The sequence below is a fragment of the Panicum virgatum genome, chromosome 4N (genome assembly GCF_016808335.1).
Source record: "Panicum virgatum strain AP13 chromosome 4N, P.virgatum_v5, whole genome shotgun sequence".
NCBI lineage: Eukaryota > Viridiplantae > Streptophyta > Magnoliopsida > Poales > Poaceae > Panicum > Panicum virgatum.
Genome location: NC_053148.1, coordinates 7,072,611 through 7,094,513, shown reverse-complemented (window position 1 = coordinate 7,094,513; position 21,903 = coordinate 7,072,611). Strand labels below are relative to the sequence as shown.

The 21,903-nt window shown below is 45.6% G+C and overlaps 4 protein-coding genes across 8 annotated transcripts; all 4 read left to right on the top strand.

Moving 5' to 3' along the window:
• Positions 1–2,740: 2,740 nt before the first annotated feature.
• LOC120671289 lies at positions 2,741–9,574 on the top strand. 3 transcript variants are annotated; one of them, XM_039951587.1, is made up of 10 exons: positions 2,741–3,323; positions 3,411–3,512; positions 3,605–3,792; positions 4,140–4,318; positions 4,426–4,531; positions 4,615–4,928; positions 5,153–5,527; positions 6,732–6,816; positions 7,016–8,512; positions 8,981–9,574. In XM_039951587.1, exons 1-10 carry the CDS (start codon positions 3,298–3,300, stop codon positions 9,154–9,156), a joined length of 3,048 nt encoding a protein of 1,015 aa, XP_039807521.1. In that variant the 5' UTR covers positions 2,741–3,297; the 3' UTR covers positions 9,157–9,574. The 3 variants fall into 3 exon arrangements, with proteins under 3 accessions (XP_039807521.1, XP_039807520.1, XP_039807519.1); XM_039951586.1 differs by having other exon boundaries at positions 4,137–4,318; XM_039951585.1 differs by having other exon boundaries at positions 2,764–3,323; positions 3,605–3,813; positions 4,137–4,318.
• A 1,820-nt stretch (positions 9,575–11,394) lies between these two features.
• On the top strand, positions 11,395–13,870 carry LOC120669059 (glutamate receptor 2.8-like). Its single transcript, XM_039948880.1, has 5 exons — positions 11,395–11,695; positions 11,827–12,008; positions 12,248–12,566; positions 12,690–13,099; positions 13,220–13,870. The coding sequence occupies exons 1-5, from the start codon at positions 11,395–11,397 to the stop codon at positions 13,757–13,759; spliced, it is 1,752 nt and encodes a 583-aa protein (XP_039804814.1). The 3' UTR covers positions 13,760–13,870.
• A 251-nt stretch (positions 13,871–14,121) lies between these two features.
• LOC120669828 lies at positions 14,122–16,477 on the top strand. Of its 2 annotated transcripts, none has more exons than XR_005672826.1 (3): positions 14,122–15,462; positions 15,564–15,868; positions 15,956–16,477. XR_005672826.1 is itself a non-coding variant. In XM_039949685.1 (3 exons), exons 1-3 carry the CDS (start codon positions 14,838–14,840, stop codon positions 15,969–15,971), a joined length of 966 nt encoding a protein of 321 aa, XP_039805619.1. In that variant the 5' UTR covers positions 14,124–14,837; the 3' UTR covers positions 15,972–16,477. The 2 variants fall into 2 exon arrangements, 1 of the variants encoding a protein (XP_039805619.1); XM_039949685.1 differs by having other exon boundaries at positions 14,124–15,482.
• A 171-nt stretch (positions 16,478–16,648) lies between these two features.
• LOC120669827 (UDP-galactose/UDP-glucose transporter 7-like) lies at positions 16,649–20,279 on the top strand. Of its 2 annotated transcripts, none has more exons than XM_039949681.1 (7): positions 16,649–17,220; positions 17,958–18,063; positions 18,157–18,402; positions 18,999–19,109; positions 19,207–19,365; positions 19,607–19,750; positions 19,865–20,279. In XM_039949681.1, exons 1-7 carry the CDS (start codon positions 17,183–17,185, stop codon positions 20,030–20,032), a joined length of 972 nt encoding a protein of 323 aa, XP_039805615.1. In that variant the 5' UTR covers positions 16,649–17,182; the 3' UTR covers positions 20,033–20,279. The 2 variants fall into 2 exon arrangements, with proteins under 2 accessions (XP_039805615.1, XP_039805616.1); XM_039949682.1 differs by having other exon boundaries at positions 16,650–17,223; positions 17,895–18,063.
• Positions 20,280–21,903: the final 1,624 nt, after the last annotated feature.

Below are 21,903 nucleotides of genomic sequence, written 5' to 3'. Positions count from 1 at the left end.
GAGTTAGTGGGGTTAAAAAAGAGATGAGGGCAGCCAACTCACTGTGCGCCAGCCAAAAAACCAGTACCACGCCACCACCTCCTCCTGGCGCCGCCCTCCTCTTCCTGTCTCCATTTCTTCTTCCTCCCTCTCCTCTCTAGGGATTAGAGGTATGGATTTTTGAAGACTATGTACTGAGATTGTGTGGGAAAGGAGACCCAATCCTCCTTGTGCCCTCCGGGCGTTTGTTTTCGATTCGAGTTCATCCATCTTGTGCTTTGTTTGAATGAATTTTGATTTTCCTTGGTCGAATTCTGTGCACGAGATGACGAGTTGTTACTTGATGATTTCGTGACTCCTTGGACTGGTTCTAATCCATCTAGCCTAGAACTAAACCCCCGGAATCACGTGTCCTCTTGAATCGAAGTTTTTTTGTGTTCCTGAGAAAACCCCAATCTTACTTCAAATTTCCTCGATTCCTCCCAAACCATGGAGTGATTCGAAAATTCCTTCTGTGGACATGTTGACAAGTCCTTTGTGAAGGTGCCTGCAAATTTTGGTGAGGTTTGGACTCGATTTGATCCTCCAATCATCGTGTTTTGGATCGAGTCGAGAGGAAAAACAGGGTTTCTGGGCTTAGGTTGAATTTCTACCTAACACCGGTTAAACCGACGCTCGGGTTCGATATCATCGGTTCAACCGGTGAGTAGGAGTTTCCACTGTTAGGGTTTTGGAGTTTGGATTGTTGCACCAGTGTATAGTTTTTCCTTGACGTCGGTTTAACCGATGCACTGGTCTTTTTGTTTTGCTGCTTCCCTGGACAACTGCACCGGCATATCGATTTTGATAGCATCGGTTTAACCGGTGCTTGGAATCTCATTTTGGTACCTCTCTGGACAACTGCACCGACGCTGGAGTTGATTTTGTCGGATCATCCGGTGTCTATCGCCGGTTGAACCGACGACGTTCAAAATTACACGTCAGATCAACCGGTGCTCGGTTTTCGTGTGCTGCAGGCCCTGTATCATCGGTCAAACCGACGTACTCAAGTCTATTTACGTCGGATCAACCGGTGATATATACCTAGCTGTATCTTGTACTGTTCATCACATTTGCTTCAGCGATTATTCTCGCTTGTTCCATGGGTTGTTTTGTGTTGGTGTAGCTCGTCCATAGCTACTCCACATCTCACCTAGGTTTTTAGGGTTGGGTGTGTACTCGGGATCAAAGGCCGAACCTTCGTTTGCAAAAAAAATTTAATCGGCTCCCATTCACCCCCCTCTGGTCGCCTTTTCGGTCCCTCAGCCTCCTCCATGGCCAAAGATAGAGCAGTGCTGTGCGGCCCTATTGTTGCATATAGGCGCAAAGCGGATCAAAGGCGGAGGTGAGCCAGCGTGGGGGGCAGGGGGGATCAAGCCCCCTACCAGCCCTCCTGCCCCAGGAACTGCATTGGAGTAAAGAGGAAGGAGGAGGATAGAGGGGAAAGGCGGAAGAAGAAGAGAGAGGAAGTGGAAGGAAAGCCCCCTAGATGCTGGGGCTGGCTCCGCCACTGAAGTGGGTATGTATCATCACCCAACCAAGTACAAAAACATTCTAGTAGAAAATTTCTAAAATAAACATTCAGTAAAAATAAAGAAACAAACTTGCCTATCTATACCTTATCCCAATGACATTAGTGTGTTAATCTATGTTCATGATGTAGGATTAACAAGATATATGCTCACTATTTTTTTTAACGAACTGCACAAAACAATAGGAGTTTCTAGGGACATTAATATGGGTAAACTCTAAACTCAACTCAAAACTGCAACAATCGACCGGTTGGATTCGGATATCAGCACGACTGTACTATTTCGCTTGGTATTGCTATATGCCCACCATTTAGCTTGCTAGATGCATCAGAAAAAGATGCATTGTTATAGATTGAACATGGCAATTGATTCACGTACCTCTTATTGTTTATAATTATAGTATATTAAATGCATGGTAGATTGACTATTTTTTTCCAACCATATATGTATGCAGGTACATATACATGTGTGATACAACAAATCTGTTCACTTCTGCTACATCTGCGGATATGCGGCTGTAGCTCAACAGCCTGGATGAGTCTCCAAGACTCGTGCCACTGCCATACGGGCCTGATTGCAACCTGGTCCACATGGCACTGGCAGAGTGCCTCTACTAGCTATTTGGCTACAAGATTTGTTTCCCAACAGTCTAACTATTTGGCTACAAGCTAACTGCTTGATTGTTGGCTAGTTATATTTTTCTATTAATTTGTGTAGGTATTATATCGATTTGCTGCAGGTGAAGCTCGCACTACCAAATAGACTTAACATACGGTGGGTAATACTTGAATACTCCCTCTGTTTTTAGTAACATGCCGTATTAGATCTGTCCTCTATCAAACTTGATCAACTTTGACAAACGTATAGAAAAAATAATAAAATTGACAATACCAAATTTATTTCATTGTATCCACTATGAAATATATAATGATAGTGCATATGTTGGGTACTGCAATTGTTGCTATATTTTTCTATATACTTGGTCAAATTTAGCTAGATTTGATTTAGGACAAACCTAACATGACATATAAATAAAAACGGAGGGAGTAGTAAGGTAAATTGATTATTATTTTTGGTATTGTTGAAAATTAGTTATTTATAAATTAAGAACCATGCCCACGTGGAAACGTTAATACCTTGGGAACACGAGAAGCGTAAATTGCAAAGTGTGCTTTTATCGTTACAATGCGAAAGTAGGGTGGAGTCGTTTTCAGCTTCATTCGGCGCAACAGTCGTAAACCGAGGAGAGACGAGAGAGGGAGCGAGAAAGGGCAAAAGCGATAGAAGGAAATCCATCCCCAGATCCCGTCGACCCCCCAATTCATCCTTGCGCGCCTCCAATCCCAGACCAAATAATAGATCGGTGGCCGAACCGCTTGCTTCGTTGCAGGATCGAGCGGGGAGGCGGGGCGGCGGCCGCGCAGACGCAGGGTTGAGGGCACGGGAGGCAGCGCCTGACGGACGCCGTGGATCTCCGCCTCGACGTTGGGTGGTGGGTTGAACCTTCGGCGGGGCGGCGATGGAGGCGGTGCTCTGCGGGGTTGCCTGAAGGGCGTGGGGGACGAGCTCGGGCGTTCGATTCCGCGCGCCTTAGCCTGACCTCGGTTGCCTGAGTCACCAACGGAACACCACTCAGGTAAATCTCTGGGAGGACTCCGGTCAGGCGAATTCGGCTCTGGGTGACAACCAATCAAGCCCTAGATTCAGCTTAGACGAGGGTAGTTGAGGTCGTTGGCGCGGTGTCGAGATGAGCTCCGAGCCCCCAGAGCCCAAGTGAGTACGCCTTCCATTTCACTGTTGCTAGCTGCCAGGTCCTCGAGATTGTGATGTGCTCACCATGTGTCTCTGTATCTATGACAGGATGAAGACGAGGATAGTGTACTCCAGGGATTTTCTGCTGTCGTTTGGCGAGTTGGAGCATTGCAAGAAGCTGCCCCCTGGCTTTGATACGGCGCTTCTTAGGTCAGTTCGCTTCCGTTTCTATTGTTTAGGCCTTTTGCGCAGCTGTCAGTGGGATTACTGTTTGATGATCTTTGTTGTTGCTCGTCCAACAGTGAGCTGTCAGCAGGTGTGCTTGAGAGAAACAAGGGCTATTACAATACACCCCTAGGAAGGTCAGATGGGTCGGGGGGCTATACTTACTCGTCTCGTGGAGGGAACTCTGGAGGGAGGTGGGACACTCGCTCAACTGGATCAAGCGATCGGGATGGGGAGGTACCTGATCGCGAGCCTCTGACACAGGGTAATTCACCTTTCTTTTTGGGTATGTTAGTCATTTGAGTTCTTGTTTTGTTGGTATCGGCGATCTATGGTTTATTTAAAGAATTAATTCTCCGTGACGTTTTTGCCCAATTCATCAGCTTGTGAACTTTCCATTCAGATGCTGTCTAGTCTATACAAATATATGCATGCGTTTACTTCACCAATTGTAGGAAACCAAGGGAGGTGGAGAACATCTGACTGCATGATCATATCGTTAACAAGTCATGCATATTTACTTCCTGCTGTCCATCTTACTCATGGAAGGATAGAAAAGTCAACTGCATTGCTTAGTTTGCTTATAGAAGAATTAATGTTGTCATGCAGCAGGGCGTGGTGGAAACCAGTACAGGCGCAATTGGCAGAACACGGAGCATGATGGCTTGCTGGGAAGTGGTGGTTTCCCTCGACCATCAGGATATACTGGGCAGTTGGGATCAAAGGATCATGGTAATGCACATCAGCTAAACAGGACATCAGAACGCTACCAGCCACCACGTCCTTACAAGGTTGGAGATTGTGCACATGTGCCCTTCCTTCCTTCCCTCCATCCTTCCTTCCTCTTATTGATTAGCAACCTTGCAATTTTCATGAGTACTTTGCACATCAATGACAGGCTGCTCCTTTTTCACGGAAAGATATTGACTCAATGAATGATGAGACATTTGGGTCTTCTGAATGCTCAAATGAGGATAGAGCAGAAGAGGAAAGGAAGCGGAGGGGTTCGTTTCTCTTACTACAACAAAAAACCTCCATTCTTTTTTCACTGCAATAATCTATGCAGCTCACATTCCCCTATGTGCAGCGTCATTTGAATTGATGAGGAAAGAGCAACACAAAGCCATGCAAGGAAAGAAGAATGGTCCTGATATCCTAAAGGAAAATCCCAGTGATGACATCATTTCACAGTTACAGACGTCTACTGAAAAGGCTGATGTCAAAACTAAAAACGGGAAGCTAGATGGATCTGCAGTACCGTCATATCAGGAAGATACCACTAAATCATCTTCAGTTTTACTAGCTCCTGCTGCCAGGCCTCTTGTCCCGCCTGGTTTTGCAAATGCATTTGTGGACAAAAAGCTTCAGTCACAGTCGTCCAACATCTCACTTGAGCCAAAGGTGTGTATCCAGATGTTGTTTCTATAGATAAGATAACGCCAGCAATTTCATGCAATTATCTGCTACCATTCATGTCACTGACACCATTTTATGGAAAGTTGTTTTCATTGAAGATTGAACCTTCAGTTCATCTTATTTCTGATGGAATCATTTCCTTCGCAAAAGAGGGATAGCAAAGCAACCATCAACACTCTAGTGTCACTTAATATGTTTGTACTTTGTAGGATCGTAACACAACTACTGAGGCTAACATGTTGACTGTTGCACGACTTGGTGGTCGGCTAGAGGGTAACCAGTTAGCAACAGAGTTCTCTGCATTTGAAAGCAAAGAGAAGGGAATTTCTGATAATGTTGCTATTATGGGTCCAAAGCACACGCTTCCATCTGGTGGCGTTACCTCTTCACCTGAATTGGCTTCTAGCATTCTGAAAGGTAGCGAGGATTGGGAAGCTGATGTGATGGATAAGTATTCTATTGGAAAAGAAGGCAAATCAAAGAGTATCGATTCAGTTAGGAAGGATGATTCAATCTCAATATTAGAACAGTTCTTTGGCAATGCATTATCAAAAAGTGGCAGCAATTTGCCGACTTATGTTGAGGTACAGTTTGGTCCTGCCTACTCTTTGTTTTCCTATGATCCGTATCTGTACAAAAACATCTGGATATTTATGGTTTTTTGTTATATGAGCTAAAACATTAAACATGCAATACCATCCACCAAATATGTTGAATGTCAATGTGATGTAAACTTGCACCTTCACAATTTTATCTGATTTTATTGTGCAATTCATGTTAACAATACATTTAGGTCTTAAATATTACTCGTTTTAGTGCTCCAATTCTTTTATAGGAAAGGATGGCAGTTAAACTTTGATTCTTATTTGAAACATTCATCTTTGTGTTGGCTTCTGTGCTGTGCGTTGATGTGATGGCTTTGTACTTTATTTATTCACCAGCTCAGATGGCCTTTTATCCACATCATAATCTCTTAAGTTTAAATATAGCATGTGCTGGGTTACAGTTAGAAATGATAATTTTTTTCTAGTTCGTCCCACCAGGCATGTGCTCCGAAAAGTAGAAAGCTCTAATTTTGTTCTCCATTGAAGTATCTGAAAGGCAAAATAGCCGAATTCGTCCCTGAACTACCGTGCTCGGCTCAATTTCATCCCTCAACTATGAAAACATCCAATTCAGTCCCTGAACTATCCAAATTGGCCCTGTTTCGTCCATTTGCTAGCGTGGCATGCCACGTTAGCTCGCCTCATCACTGCCCAGGGTGTCTCCTATTGAAACGACCATTTTACCCCATCCTCATTTTGAACAGACCAGCAGCATCTCATTTATGCCAACTGGTTTGTTCAAAATGAGATGCTGCTGACTGGTCTGGTCTATGCCAACTGGTTACTGGTCTGTTCAAAACGAGATGCTGCTGACTGGTTTGGTTTGTTCAAAAATGAGATGCTGCTGGTCTGTTCAAAATGAGGATGGGGTAAAATGGTCATTTCAATAGGAGTTGAAACCCTAAGGTGACCGGGCAGTGACGTGGCGACTGGCGAGCCAACGTGGCATGCCACATCAACAAATGGATGTAGTAGGGCCAATTTGGATAGTTCAGGTATTGAATGGACACTTTCTTAATTGAGGGATGAAATTGAGCCAAGCACAATTGTTCAGGGATGAATTCGGCTATTTTGCCTATCTGAAAAAGAAAGCTCCAATCGTTCTGACTTCTGAGCATTGAAATTACTGCAACATACTGTTACATGGGTCATATGCTTATTTTTTCTTGGACGTGTTTTGCAGAGCCAGTCACTGAAAACTGATGACGACATGGTTGCTTCTACTCTACCAGAAACATCCAAATTTGCTCGCTGGTTCCTTGATGAAGGTAATCTCGTTTCATAAGTTTTGCTAGTTGGTCTCATTATGTAGACATCTTTTTAGTGAGTGCTATTAGCATCTTGGTAGGCCATCATGCCGCAAATACTTCCAAATAAAAAATAAAATCTGAGGACATGCCCCTTATTGCTCCATAGCATTCATTTGGTTGTATGTTCTGCTGATTTTGTATTTTGTATTTCCTGCAGAATTGAAACCTGCAGAAGACTTATCTTCAAAGAGCCTGCTCTCCATGATTGTCAGAAATGAAAATCCAGGGCCAGAAAATATAATCCATGCTCCTCCTTTATCTGATGCTGCTGTCCAGAATTTATCACCAAGGGCACCTATTGATAAATTTGATCCTGCATCAAAACTTGTCTCATTTACATCCTCTACACCTGCTGACGGAATTCTGGAATACAACCGTTCTGATATTACAGAGACAGTTCCAGTTATGATGACGTGTGAGGATCTTGAGCAGACAATGTTGGCACAGGTTGAGAGCAATAGCAGTTCAACCCAGAGAAATGCAACAAAGGAGCATCAGGCTGTTGTGGATGAGCCAGTTGCCATGCAGAAAGTATCTGTAGATAATCATGCATCACAACATCTTCTTTCATTGTTGCAAAAGGGAACAGATAATAAGGGATCATCTTCTCTTGGTTTCCAGATAGGATCAGTTGATGAACCACAGAGTATTGATGCAAATTTAATGGCCAATGGTGCAATATCTGGAAGTGATACATATAACAAAGTTGACAATGCTCCTACTTCAGGGAAGAATCTGACACTGGAAGCATTATTCGGGGCTGCGTTTATGAATGAGCTTCATTCCAAAGATGCACCAGTTTCCATTCGAGGATCTGCAACTGGTGGTCCTAATGAGTTTGCAGAGACAGGTGAAACTCTATTGTCATCTAGCCACGAAAGATACTACCCTGTAGAACAGACCCTTTTCTTCAATGATGCTAAAGATGCTGCTGTCCCTAAAGAACCAGGAATTTCTTATTCAGTGGTAGCTGGTGGTCAAAATCAGGGGAACACTAGCTTTGACAAGAAAAGCTTGGAAATTCATCTGCCTGAAGAAGATAACTTGTTTACGGGGAACGACTCTCTGCCTGGTCAAAATTCTGATATCTTGTCATCGATGAGATCTAGTAGGGTGGAAGGGCTATTGCCTGAAAAGGCAGTTGACGATCTCAGTTATAGGCTTCAAAGTCTTGTGCCTGGTGATGCAGAACACATTCAAGTACTTGGTCCTGATGCTCTTGGATCTCATCCTCGTGACCAGCGTTTACAGGTTGAGTCTCAGAATCTTTACCATCTTCTACAGGGTAGGCCACCTATGATGGCACCTCGTCCTATGATGGATCACATTGTTAATAGGAACCAGCAAGCCCCATTCGACATGCCCAAGCCAATGCGCCATGATCCTCACCGTTCTTTCCCATCTAACGTGAATTCTATGCAACATAATCTTCATGGTCCAGGGGTCCCTCACTTGGACCCAGCTGCACATCATCTTATGCTACAACAGATGTCCACGCCTGGAAATTTTCCTCCAGAAGGCTTGCCAAGAGGTGTTCTGCCTTCTCAGCCTGGGCGTCACATGGCTGGTTATAGACCTGAGATTGGCAATGTAAATAATTTCCACATGCACCCTCGCCAGCCCAACTATGGAGAATTTGGATTGATGATGCCAGGTACGACTCTCAGACACTAATTTTGTATGTTGTGCTTACTAGCAGATGTTACTCATCACAGTTTGCAAGTTCTGATATGCCATGTTGCCTGACTTGCTATCAATGGGAATTTTGCTTAATAGTTTCCTATATCTGATATCCCTGATCGCAGGACATAAGATTTACGTGTTCACATTGACTCATTCAGTCACACTTCTCCTAGTTGAATCCTTCTGGTTTCCATGAGCAGAATACTTTTCTGCTTTTTTTTTGGAGATTAATATTTTTGTTTGGACTTCTTCGGTGTTTCACTGTTTCAGTATAAAGAAGCAACTAACTGTCATGAGCCTAAGATTTCAGTTTTGATTTCTCCTTGTTCTGTTTTCTATTTTCAACTTTTTATCTAGTAATTGGTTCTTGTATTTTCTGCAAACTTAAGAGTATGCTAGCAAAATTTGCTGATCTATTCTTTTCTCTGCCATCGTTTAGGCCCATCAGGCCAAGAGGTGAGAGGCAATCATCCAGAGGCCTTTGAAAGGTTGATGCAGATGGAGATGTCAGCCAGATCAAAGCAACAGCAGGTGCACCACCAAGCAATGGCTGCTGGCCCTGTACCTGGCGGGATGTACGGGCATGAGCTTGACACGAAGTTAAGATACAGATGATGGATGCCTGGATGCTTTGCACAATCCAAGGATCCAGAAGTGTGGTTTGTTGTATGTGTGGTCACTCTTTACCCAAACCGCTGCATCCTGTGTCGTCCATTAACTTGGTTTAGTATCTGCAATCGACGGCCATGGCTGATTGGGGGTGCCTGACTCACTTCACTGGTAGTGTTGTAGCATGTATGTACTTTGTGGAGGGTGAAGGAATGGAACGGGTCTATGATCTATGGTCTGGATCGGTAAGTCTACTGGGAACACGGATATGATGTGCTGACAGGCAGGCACACCGCACGCTGTCATTGTCTTAGCAGCCACCTGTGTAATGTGTTTGTGCCCTGTGTCTGACAACTACCCATTTCGATTTTGTATAAACGCTATTTCTGCAAAAAGGAAAAAAATAGTGAACCAGATTAACATATTTGCATGTGTCAGGAGACTATGTATGTCAGTTGGGCCTGCTGCTTGCTCGAAATGTTTTGTCGGACAGAAAGGTCTCGTGGCAGAAATTCTGCTCAAATCCATGATAAATTGAGTTGTTTCTTGCCTGCAGCAATGCAAACTGTCAGTAGACTCGTCTGGCAACCATGCCAGTTGTGCAAATGTCGCGTCATGCTTGTCGTCAGAGATGTTTCCACGGCTCTGGTCTTTTTGGAAGCAATGGAAGCTACTCAATGTGAGCAGCACCAGATTTGTCCATTCTGTACCTTAATAAGCAACCATGTTAATAGAAGCATCTCCTGCTTTGTTTCTGAAATTCGAACTTACACGAGTCACCGTAACACATGCATGGTTCATGGGCTATGGCGATTTCAGCTGCCTGCTTAATGAGTTACACGCACTGCCCGTTTCACCTGAAATCTTTTGTGTTGGTGAGACACGCACTTCTTCTGGGGCCCCTCGTGCATTCCCTCTTCTTTAAGTTCAAGACGTGGAATGGAAAGTAGGGTCTAATTTTGTTTTTAATAGTAAACTATGTTACCGACTCCATCTCAACCCATTGGTCCTTAGCACATTGAAAAGTTTCATGTACAACTTAGCATATTGAAAAGTTTCATGTACAACTTAATTCTTATTTATTAGCTTAAAATTTTATAAGAGCTCGGTCTTTTTCGAGTCCGGCTCTAGATTATCTAGACTAAACTTTAAGGTCATTTACCACCCCTACTGTACTCCTCATTCCATCTAAAATCCTTCAACAAATATACGAAAATTCGCTTATAGACATACTGCAAAGAACACCCTAGATAGAAGGAAAAAGGGGGTGGGGACACTGTAGAACAGAAAGCAGACCAACTGTCGTATTCTTTGACAGTTTCAGTTGCTTAGAAAAATTTGTGACAGATAGTTCAGTACTGAACTGGTCAGAACAAATTGTCCAATGGGTGCTACAAGATTTTCATGTAAATACTGAAACAATTATTCTTTTAATTGTTAGATCTTCGTGGTCAAACTGTGGAGTGTATTCTCTCTACCCAAGCTATTTCCCAGAAATCTCTTCCTCCAGTTTCTCTAGTTGAAGTTACCAAAAATCAATGGATCGATTTCGGTGGAATCCATCTGAACGAATTCCTATACTTCTCAGTTTTTTTTTAAAAAAATAACAGAACAAGTCTTTTTTCATGGAACCATGCCTCTTATAGTATTACAAGATTTCTGCCCTCCCTTGTTACTTCTGAAATTTCACGGATCCTTCTCCATTCCTGTCTCCATCAGATGAACTCCAAGCATTGCTAAAAAAAAGATGAACTCCAAACAGCTCAAATACTTTTAGTATAAGTATCCACATACCAAGTCATTTAGAAAACCTGCAGGGTAAGGGAAGGACTGACTGACCAGTGACCACTGACCAAGTGTGCAGTGACTACTTGATCGCATGTAATGGTTCTGGTACGGTGAATTTTCAAATTCAAGTGATGGAGAGCATTCGCCTCTCAAGGCCTTGTCTGAAACTAGACCTGACTCAAGGCCTTGTCTGTCAACCAATCAAACTGTTCCATCCGGCCCTACGATTCGATCAAGAAAAGTTGAATGATCGATCGAGACTTGGAGTTCGAGCATTGCAATGCCGCGTGGAACGTTTCCACGTTCGTGACAGTGATGGTTCCTGCCGTTTTTCGTCGTCAAACAGGAATACATGCATGTATAGGCGAACAGTCAAGTTTAGTACTCCTACCTAGTATGCTTGATGCTTCTATATATACAATTCTGGAGCTGCTAGCATCTAGGCTAGGGAGATCAATGGGTGATCGGACGAGGCGTTGCGGCTGCTGGTTCACCGTCATCGTCGCACTGCTCATCGTCGTCATCTTGCTCGCGGCGACTCGGGGTGCATCGGCGGCGGCGCGGCGAGCCGGCGTCCTGGACGACGACATGATGCTGGCGAGCAGCCCCGGGACTAGCAGGAGCCACGGCGCCGGCGTCTCCATGGCGACGGGGGAGGCCGCCTACCTCATGGCCGCCCTGCACGCCAGTGGCAGTGGCTCACGCAGAGATGCTACTACCATCGATCAGCTGCGGAAGTGTGCAGAAGCTACTGCTGGTAACGGAAAAAAAAACTTAACCATATTGATAGCATTTTTCTGTTACCCCATAGGGCAAGATAACTTGAGAAGATTGGACCTACTGTCACATTGACATGATCCTAATAAAACATTTCTTAATCATGCGCAGTGCCAAGAATCTCTGTGAAGCTTATTATTGCTGTGCCATTGAAACACACCTTTAAAGATTTTGTGAACGTCGCCATCGATATATTCAGGGCCGCTTTGGACAAGCTACAATCTCCTCCAAGCTATGAGTTATGTGCCTTCGAGGGTACTTACGACGAGCTAGTTGGGAATGTATCTGAAAGGGTGAGCCTTATTTATTTATATGTACTTGCATTATATTGCAAATATATTTCCTTTTACTAGTATAAGGCTTGCCTGAAGTTTTTTACTTCTTCTAATTGCATGCATTTTTTTTTGAACGAATAGCACGAGAGTGTGCTTATTTCATTGATAAAGAGAAAGAGAGTACAGAAACAAAGGTTATGCATGCAATTGCATGCATTTTGTTTCATTTGCTATGTTTTTCTCTTTGCAATAAGCAGGTGTTTGATGGAGCAGTGGGTGATGTGACCATAACTGATGAACGTGCCAAGATTGTAGATTTTACAATGCCATATGCACCATCTGGTGTGTCCTTGCTTGTGCTCGCTGACAATGACTCCAAACCAGCAATCCAGTGGATATTCTTGAAGCCACTAACGAAGGAGCTCTGGCTTACTACGGTGGGCTTCTTCTTCTTCACTGGCTTTGTCGTGTGGGTGATCGAGTGGCCCAGAAATAATCCAGTGTACCAAGGATCAAGCGTGGCACAATTCAGCACAGCTTCGTACTTTGCTTTCTCCACCTTGACGTTTTCTCATGGTCAGCACCTCGATCGAGCTCAAAGTTTCTAATAACAATTTGCTGTGTGAGTGGTTTTATGTAGCTTCTTTTAGTGACATAAGGATGGTCAGACAATGCCTTTCTGTGTCTATTCCATTACAGGCCAGATAATTACAAGCCCTCTGTCAAAAGTTGTTGTTGTGATATGGTGCTTCGCAGTGCTGGTTCTAGTGCAGAGCTACACTGCAAACTTGTCATCCATGCTCACTGCAAAGAGGCTCCGGCCATCAGTGACTGGTCTCGACCAGCTGGTGAGCAATGGTGATAATATTGGATACCAAGAAGGAGCATTTGTGAAATCCTTTCTGATAAGCAAAGGAGCCAAAGATGATAAGCTAAGGACCTTTACGAACCAAACAGAATATGCTGAAGCTTTGAGGAAGGGATCCAAGAAAGGTGGAGTGTCAGCCATCATGGATGAGATTCCCTACTTGACCTATTTCCTCTCTGATAAAAACAACAAAGAGTTCGAGATGGGTGAGTGCCTGTACAAGACCCCTGGACTTGCTTTCGTAAGTTCCTTGCTACTGCACTTGAGTATGTACATTCTCTGTTCAATAGTTTGGATGCTAGGGCCAAGGCAAAGAAAAGCTGACCAACCAAACTAATGGCACCATCATTTTTGTCTTCAGGTGTTTCCTAGAGGCTGTCCTCTGGTGCATGATCTCTCGATTGCTATCTTGAACCTAACCGCAGGGAAAGAGAGCACAAGAATCGAGCAGGAATGGTTAGGCTCAGCTGCGCAACTGAAAGGCGACAACAGCCCGATTGCTGATTCCACGCCTCTCACTTTGCGAAGCTTCTCTGGTCTCTTCGTCATCACTGGAAGTGTCTCAGCTTCCATGACGGTTATAAGCATCGCCAGGTCGGTCTATGCCAAGTACTCCAGGGCGAGAGGTTCTTTACCGCAAGACGAGAATGGCGGAAGTGTGCGCCATGGAGAATTCAGAGCTCTGCAGAACGACACGGGCAATGGCTTTATGCCTGATCAACTCCTCCATCTTGAAGTCAGGGATAGCAGTTCCCAAAATGCCCATGGGAGTGGCGGAAGCACCACCGGTGACGAAGAGGCTGGTCCAGTGCAGGGTAGCATGCCTAATGGCTCCGTGCCTGAAGTTCGTATCCAGATCGAGATGAGTGACACTGGCCATGGTGTGGGCAGGGGCCTGTAGGCAGCAGATAGAAAAACAGTTTTTCTTTTTTGGCAGATAGTCACTGACTGACAATATGCTACACACACTCGAAAGTGGTGGGGAGCCGTGTAAGAGAAAGAAAAAACACAGAAGGGGTCGCATGGTTCTGTTTGGATTCCAGGGATAATTGGTAGCCCTCCAACTTTTAGCCCAAAATTAGTCATATGCATCCAAACAGGTGGGCTAATTGTGAGTTAAAGGGAATTAACCTCCCTCAAATCATTAGCCCCTCCAAGGTATGCTAATTAGGCTAATTCTCTGTGGACCCCACCATCATCCCCCCCCCCCCCCCCCCCCCCCCCAATCCCTATCCTCTCCTCTGCTCAGTCAGGCCCCCACCCCCCGACTGTGCCGCCAGGGACCCCCCACCCCCCGAACTGCATCGCCGCCGCCGCCACCCTCACTTGTGCGCGCCGCCGCCCTCACCTGACTGAAGACCTCTGTCCCCCCGCACTGCATCGCCGCCACCGCCGGCGGCCCTTCCCACGCCGCCGTGGGCGACCTCCGCTCCAAGCTCCTTTGCGCGCCGGTCCGTCGATCCAGACCGTCGCCGCCCTCTGCCACTTTTGGCTCGCATCCGCGCCGCCGACGCCACCTTCTAGTGCGCGCCGCCGCCCTTGCCGGAAGCCGCTGCCGCCGACGCTAGGGCCCCGGGACCGCCGGCGGCCCTTCCCACGCCGCCGTGGGCGACCTCCGCTCCAAGCTCCTTTGCGCGCCGGTCCGTCGATCCAGACCGTCGCCGCCCTCTGCCACTTTTGGCTCGCATCCGCGCCGCCGACGCCACCTTCTAGTGCGCGCCGCCGCCCTTGCCGGAAGCCGCTGCCGCCGACGCTAGGGCCCCGGGACCCCACCGAGACCGCACTCCGGGACCGCCTCCTCGCTCCCCTGCGCGACTTCAAGCTCGGCCAGCCGGCCGACCACTGCAGATCGAATCCTTCCTCGCCCAAATCGTCATCCCGGCGCCGGTCTCCCTGACCCGAAGCCCCATCGCGCCGCCGACGGTTTGAAGCTCCGGATCCGCGCCCCCTGTTGCGGTGGTTGACCTCACGCAGTTGAGATGGAGGGCGATGGCTCCCGCAATTTCTTCCCCAACTTTCGTTCCAATCCGAGCTCCTTCGCCGCCGGCTTCGACCTTTTCTCCCAGGCGTCTGCGACCGGCCGCGTTCACGCTCCCCGGGCGGCAGCGGCGACGGGCCTTGGTGGTTTCGACCTCAACTCCGAGGATGCTGCGGCGACGGAGTTCGCCCATCTGGCGGATTACTCCAACTTGCTCCGGTCCGACGACGTCGAAGATGCAGCGGCCGCACATGACTTTGTTCACCCTCCTCCTCGTGCCACTCGCACAGTGGGGGTACCTACTGTCCGCAACGGCGGCACCGGCAATGTCGGTAGGCCTCCTGTTCGTGGGCGGCAGCTCAACTTTGTTGGCGCGGGGTCGAGATCGGCCGGAGCTGGAGGAAGTGGCAGCCCCATGCCCTTGCGGGGTACTGGCAGCAGAGGCAATGCAGCAGCCATGTCGGCCCCTGCACGTCAACGTGCGCGTGGCAGCGACCGCCGAAATGTCAGGGGTCGTGGTGGTCGAGCTGCATCCGCTGCCACTACCAATCATCGACAAGCACAGGCGGCCGCCTACGAGAACATAGAATCTGGAGATGAAGATGAAGACATCAACGAGCACCTCGGTAATTCTGGCGGTTCCATGGTAATCTTATCAGACCTGCATGTTTATCCAATATGTTCATATTCCTGAATGGTATTCCATATTTTTTGTTGTGTCTTCTAGATAGGAAGAACCAAGGCAAATTGGTCTGACGAAAATTGTGCTAAATTCTTAAGATTGTGCATTGAGCAATTACGTTTAGGGAATTATGTTGGTGGACAAATGAATGGGTCTGGGTACCAAGCTATAATCGATGGCTATTACTTGCAAACGGGACTTAAGCATGATAGGCAGCAGATGAAGAATGAAATTACCCAGTTGAAAAGTTTGTATTCATTTTGGCGCGTGATGCAAGCACACACTGGATTAGGCCGCATTCCAGATGGCAGTGTTGATGCTGAATCAAATTGGTGGAAGAAAATACAAAGGTATGGTTCAGTCCTTTTATGTTGAGTCTCTCCACCTTACTGTTTTCATCAATTTAGCTTACCAGACCTTAATGTTGTTTATCAAAGGGGAAACCATGGTTGAAGAAACTAAAGTATGGTCCTCCCCCATATTTGGATGAGCTTGAAGAGATGTTTCATGGCAACACTGTGGATGGGACTTCAGTGTATATTCCAGGCCAAGACTTTTATGAGATAGAAGAAAATGATGAAGACAATGGGGGACATGATGCAGATGATGTTGGTGGCACCCCTATGAGTACAAGTACCCACAGCTTGAAGAGACCCAGTTGTAGCACTACCAGCACATGTACAAGTCCTAATAAGAAATCCAAGAGCCCAATGGTTAGAATCATGAAACAGATAGCTACTAAATTCTCTTTGTCTATGGATGTCTACCAACAAGCCCTTGTTATATGAAGGCAACTACTCAACGGTTTTCTAAAGATTTGTAGCTTTTGTTATATGATATTTATAGAAGCAATTGACTTGCTCATAGAACGAGGGCCCAAACTGTGGTACCCACGTTGCCGGCCAGATTTGGCCCTTTCAGATGCTGCAAAAAGAGCTAAAATCGGATTCTGCAGACAAGTCGAATCATGTGTTGGCTCACATGTTAAAATACTCCATGCATAGATCTGGGCATATCCATTGCGTGAATTCCATCATCAAATATATTTTTTTTCTCCAAACGTGCTGTGGTCGAAATCGATACGCAACTCTTCTGTTCGCTTGTTCCTTGGATGGTGGCTGACTAGAGCATCATGCTCCAACTCTTCTGCTCTGCTAGTAGGCCTGAAGCCTTGTGGGATCTATGTGACATTCTTTGTTCAGCTCAAGAGGACGGGTGAACACTGATTGTGTGCGAAACAGCTATCTGTACTCACGCTCATGTACCCGGTCAGCGATTTTTTCATCGAGTCATCTTTATACTCCGTAGATCCCTATAAAAATAGCTTCTACACTAGTTAGTTACGCTAGAGTTTATATTTTTTAGAAACAACTTTTAAACTCTGAAGTTGCATTCTTTCGCGAACGGCGGAGCAGCCCCGCTCCCACGGTCCCACCAAACCTCGATCTCCGTCTTCTCCGCGGTCTCCTTGCTTGCAAGTTGGAAAGCTTGGGAGCGAGAAAGCGAGCGCATCGCTTCCTCCTCACGCAGTCACGCGTCGTCTCGTCACGGGATCTCCCCCCACCCCTCCCCTCGCGCTCTCCCGCACGCGTCGGCAGGCACGGCCGGTCCATGTAGCCCGCGCCCGGGCACGGAGCAGGAGCGACCGCGCGGCTTCTCGGGACATGGGGGCGGACGCCGGCGAGCCCAGCTCCATCCTCAGGTCAGCTCCCCCGCGCCCACCCTATTTCGTCGCTCATTCGCTCGCTGCGCCTCTCCGTCGCCTTGCCCTGCTCTGCTTGACCCTCCCCCCTCCTCGCCGTGGGATCGGGGACGGGAGGGACCGAGGGAGGGACGGGGGGTTCCTTCGCGTGGGCAACCGCTCGCTGGTTTCGACGCTTGGCGAGCTGAATGGCCGCGCGATTCGTGGAGGGAGGACGAGCCGCGGAAATGGAGGGTCGATTCGGTTGTGCTCTGGGTAGTGAATTAGCGGGGGAACCGGCGTCGTGCAAGGGAAGGAGGCTTTTCCCGCGAGCAATTTCCCTTTCTGCTGCCATTTGGTTCGTCAGATTGGCGCACACGAGTACCATTTGCTCTGTTCAACCCTGTACTCAGGCAAGGCCGTCTTCATGGGCGCTCTCCGGCATAATGCTCAATCAAGGGCAAAATGTGGTCCCTTCGGCAGATAAATGCTTGTAGAGTACTTGCATTTAGAGTCACGGCTGGAGTAGGCATAATTTCGAAAGGATAGTTTAGAAATTATTTCCGGTCAAAAAAAAAAGTTTAGAAATTAGTAATGGCCCGCCACATCGGTAATTCAGGACCTGATGATGCTGGAGTAGGCATAATTTCAAAAGCATTTTATATCATTTTATACAACTATTGGTTCAGACCAGATTGAAGATTAAAGTGCATTGGAAGTTCTGACCGGACCATTTCCCTGTATATATGTTCATGCAGCTTAGCTGCAGCCTTTTCCTATGGAGTTTCGTCTATGGCAATGGTTTTCGTGAACAAAGCAGTTCTTATGCAGTATGTTCACTCCATGACACTGCTCACTTTACAGGTATCGCTAAACATCACGGCCTACAAATCATAATCTGTTTCCATGTTTGACTAAGCCTGATTGTTTTGTTCAATATCTCCATTACTTCTGCAGCAAATAGCCACGGCGCTTCTGATACATTTTGGTCAAGTTCTAGGAATGTCAAAACGGAAAGATTTCAACTTGATAACTGCAAAGAAGCTTCTTCCGGTGTCAATTTTCTACAATGCAAATGTGGGATTTGCTCTAGCAAGCTTGAAAGGAGTTAACATTCCTATGTATATTGCAATCAAGAGGATCACTCCCCTTGCCGTGTTAGTGAGTGGGTGCATACGGGGAAAGGGAAAGCCACCAACGCAGGCAAGGATGCATTTTGAGACTTCTTTGGGCTTCCTTTTTCCTTTTACATACATTACAATGCTCACACCAGCTGTAGAACCCTCACTTTCTCCATTTGATGTTTTAAAAATGGATCTGTCTCCTTCAATTGTTGTCTCATGAATTTAGACAATTGTTGATATAGTTAATCAAAAGTTTATGCGCCGATAGAGTTAATCAAAACTTCAAAAGTTTTCATGTCGATATAGTTAATCAAAAGTTTTTGTATCAACATAGTTAATCAAAAGTTTACGGGAATTCTAGCCTTACTAGATAGCATAAATCGCACTTTTCAAACTTTCCAGCCAATAGATCTTAATATTCTTGGTTGGCATCAGTGCTTAGCTTCCGGCATCCATGCCTTTCTAGTAAAATTGTGCAAGCGCTTCAGGTAAATATTGTGGAAGGCATTGTCATAGCAACTGAAACTCTTTTGTCTGCTGTACTCTTTTTGTTTTGAAATTTCATCATATGCAAAATGAAAATCAAAATGTAGGAAAATGCATGGTTTCTCCCCTGGGAATGAACAGCTCTTTGCAATTTTTTGCCATGTCCTGATCGATTCGAAATTATTTTAGGTCACTCTTTCAGTTATCTGCACCGCCGCAGGTGTCCTTATTGCAGCACTTGGAGATTTTTCCTTTGACCTATATGGATACTGCATGGCTCTAACATCAGTCTTCTTCCAGGTTACATTATTTCTACTCTTATTTGTTGTCAGATAATTCTTTCTTTTACTTGCTTGAGGCAAGGTTCAGCTGACATCTGAATGTGTGCACTATGCAGACAATGTATTTGGTTCTGGTGGAGAAATCAGGTGCCGAGGATGGTCTTTCTTCAGTGGATTTGATGTTTTACAACAGTATATTGTCACTTCCATTTTTGTTTTTCCTCATTATAGCAACAGGAGAATTCCCCCATTCTCTTGCAGTTTTATCTGCAAAGGTGAGTATACTGCATCCAGCATGATCAAAATTTGATTAGTATATCTAAGGTAGCAATCTACGTTCCCTTGATTCACCACCGATGTTCTCCTGAGTTTCTAGAGCAAATAGTCTCACTTTTATTTTATTTTTAAAGTCTCACACTTCACTGTTGTTCGTTAGCATGATAGTACTGTCAGGTTTCTGCATCAAATTTTTTTTGTATGCCTCTGTACTAACTTACATCATCTGGTGAATTGCAGACAGCCTCTCTGTCATTCAGTGTTATTCTTGTCATTTCTCTGGTGATGGGAATCGTTCTCAATTTCACCATGTTTTGGTGCACGATTGTGAATTCTGCCCTGACGACAACAATAGTAGGAGTTCTCAAGGGTGTTGGGTCTACGGTAATTACGCCCTTCTGTCTGAGCATTTTAATTTGTTGCTGGAACCTTTGATGCATTTTAGCTCAAGTTTTAAATTCAAGAGATCTTACACCTTGTTTCCTTTCCTCTTTTCAGACCCTGGGTTTTATTCTGTTGGGAGGTGTGGAAGTACACGCTCTTAATGTTACTGGACTGGTGATCAACACATTTGGAGGTGTCTGGTACTCCTATGCCAAGTACAAGCAGAAAAAGAGAACACCACGAAAGCCGGTACCAGATGTAGAGTCACATGCCCACAAGTAGCGCTAGATTCAGTAACTTTATGGTTGTACCTTATTTTTTGAACTGATAACTACTGGAACACCAGTTTAAGTCCAATTTGTTTGGGCTTGGTTCACCACCAGCGAATATATAGTTGGTGCAAGGGAATAGATGAGGTAGTTTCTTTAGTCCATTTTTATCCTTGAATTATTACAAAAGTCCGATTTGGCCCTCAAACTCTAAAACCATATAAAGGGACCCTTGAAGCATGAATAGCTTGCATTTTTTTACACTTGAGCTAGTTTTGATATGTGGTCTTCCGCCATATTGGCAGCCACGGGGGTATGTTAGGCTACTTATAAAAAAATAGAAGAAAGTTAAGCTTCTGTGTCATTTCGGGTACAGATACATCTACAAGAACTTCAAACACGTCGAGAATGCCAGATCCGGAGTTCAGTTGGACACTTGGACCTGTCAAACTCGGAGCCTCGTGCTAAAGAAAATTCAGAGTCTACTACTTTTATTTCAATCTGACTGTCCCCATTGGGGCTTACTAGTTTTCCACGCGGCTACGCGCGCCTATTAATAACGGGAGGCATCAGGCTCGAACACGTACTGTAAAGATGGAGTGGTCATTGAGGCACTGCAGCCGTCCCAGTCCCAGCCTCGCTCTCGCTCTGCTCCTCCTGCACGTCTTGCGCGCGCGGCGTGCCGTTGCCGGCGGCGGCGGCGCCCGGCGTGCGCGTGGGCGTGGTGCTGGACCTGACGAGCGACGTGGGGAGGAAGAGCCTCGCCTGCATCTCAATGGCGCTGGACGACTTCTACGGCGCCGCGCGTGCCAGCTCCAGCAGGCGGGTGGTTCTCCGCGTCAGGGACTCTAGCGGAGACGTCGTCACGGCGGCGCACGCTGGTAAGAGCGCAACGACTTGACAGGTTTAAGGATTCGAAACTACAGAGCCATTCTTTTTTTTAAAAAAAAAAAGTCCAATGGGCAGTGGCTATACTACTCCTATGGCGATAACCAAAAAAATCTAGTTACCGCTGATGTATTGTTCAAGAAAAAGGATGGGAGGATCCATAGTCGGACAATTACCTAAGCTCAACTGGTTATACAGTGTACGCAGACAACGTGGCCCATTGCAAAAACGCTAGCATCGATCTGCATGCATCCGGAAGTTTCCTATCTCCTTCTTCAAAACGTCATCTATTTAAGAATGGATGTAGTAAAATTTTAACCAAGATTTAAGGCAAATAAAAGGCATGTCGTCACTATGTGTTTCTTTTTTAATGGTTAAAGGCCTTGATAAATATGTATTCCTCGATCCATTACAGTGTCGTACATCTTTATATACTACGAGTAGCACATGAACCTACATGAATGCCATTCGATGGAGTGTAAGAAAAAAAACAGAAACAGGAGAAGCCTTTTCAGAATTTGGATACCATTTAGAACTACTCTAGAATTTGTATGAGACCAAATATACTACGAGTAGCACATGAACCTACATGAATGCCATTCGATGGAGTGTAAGAAAAAAAACAGAAACAGGAGAAGCCTTTTCAGAATTTGGATACCATTTAGAACTACTCTAGAATTTGTATGAGACCAAAAGTTATTCTAAAGCTTTAATTGTTCGTTCCAAAGGGCTTTCCCTATGACTTAAATCTTATGAATTTCTTCATTTTTTCTATATTCTAAATTTGGGGAATTTCCGTATATACCATCGAGAAAACTCATAACCCCACATTGTCATCGATGTGTCTATGACATGTATAACCCACTACATTTACTGATAGTGGTACTCCATCCATATTGTAAAGGAAGTCGTTTCGCATATCGACACAGTCTCTAAAAACAACTTTGATCATTATGTTTTTACAAAAAAATTATAAAATATGGTCAATATATACTT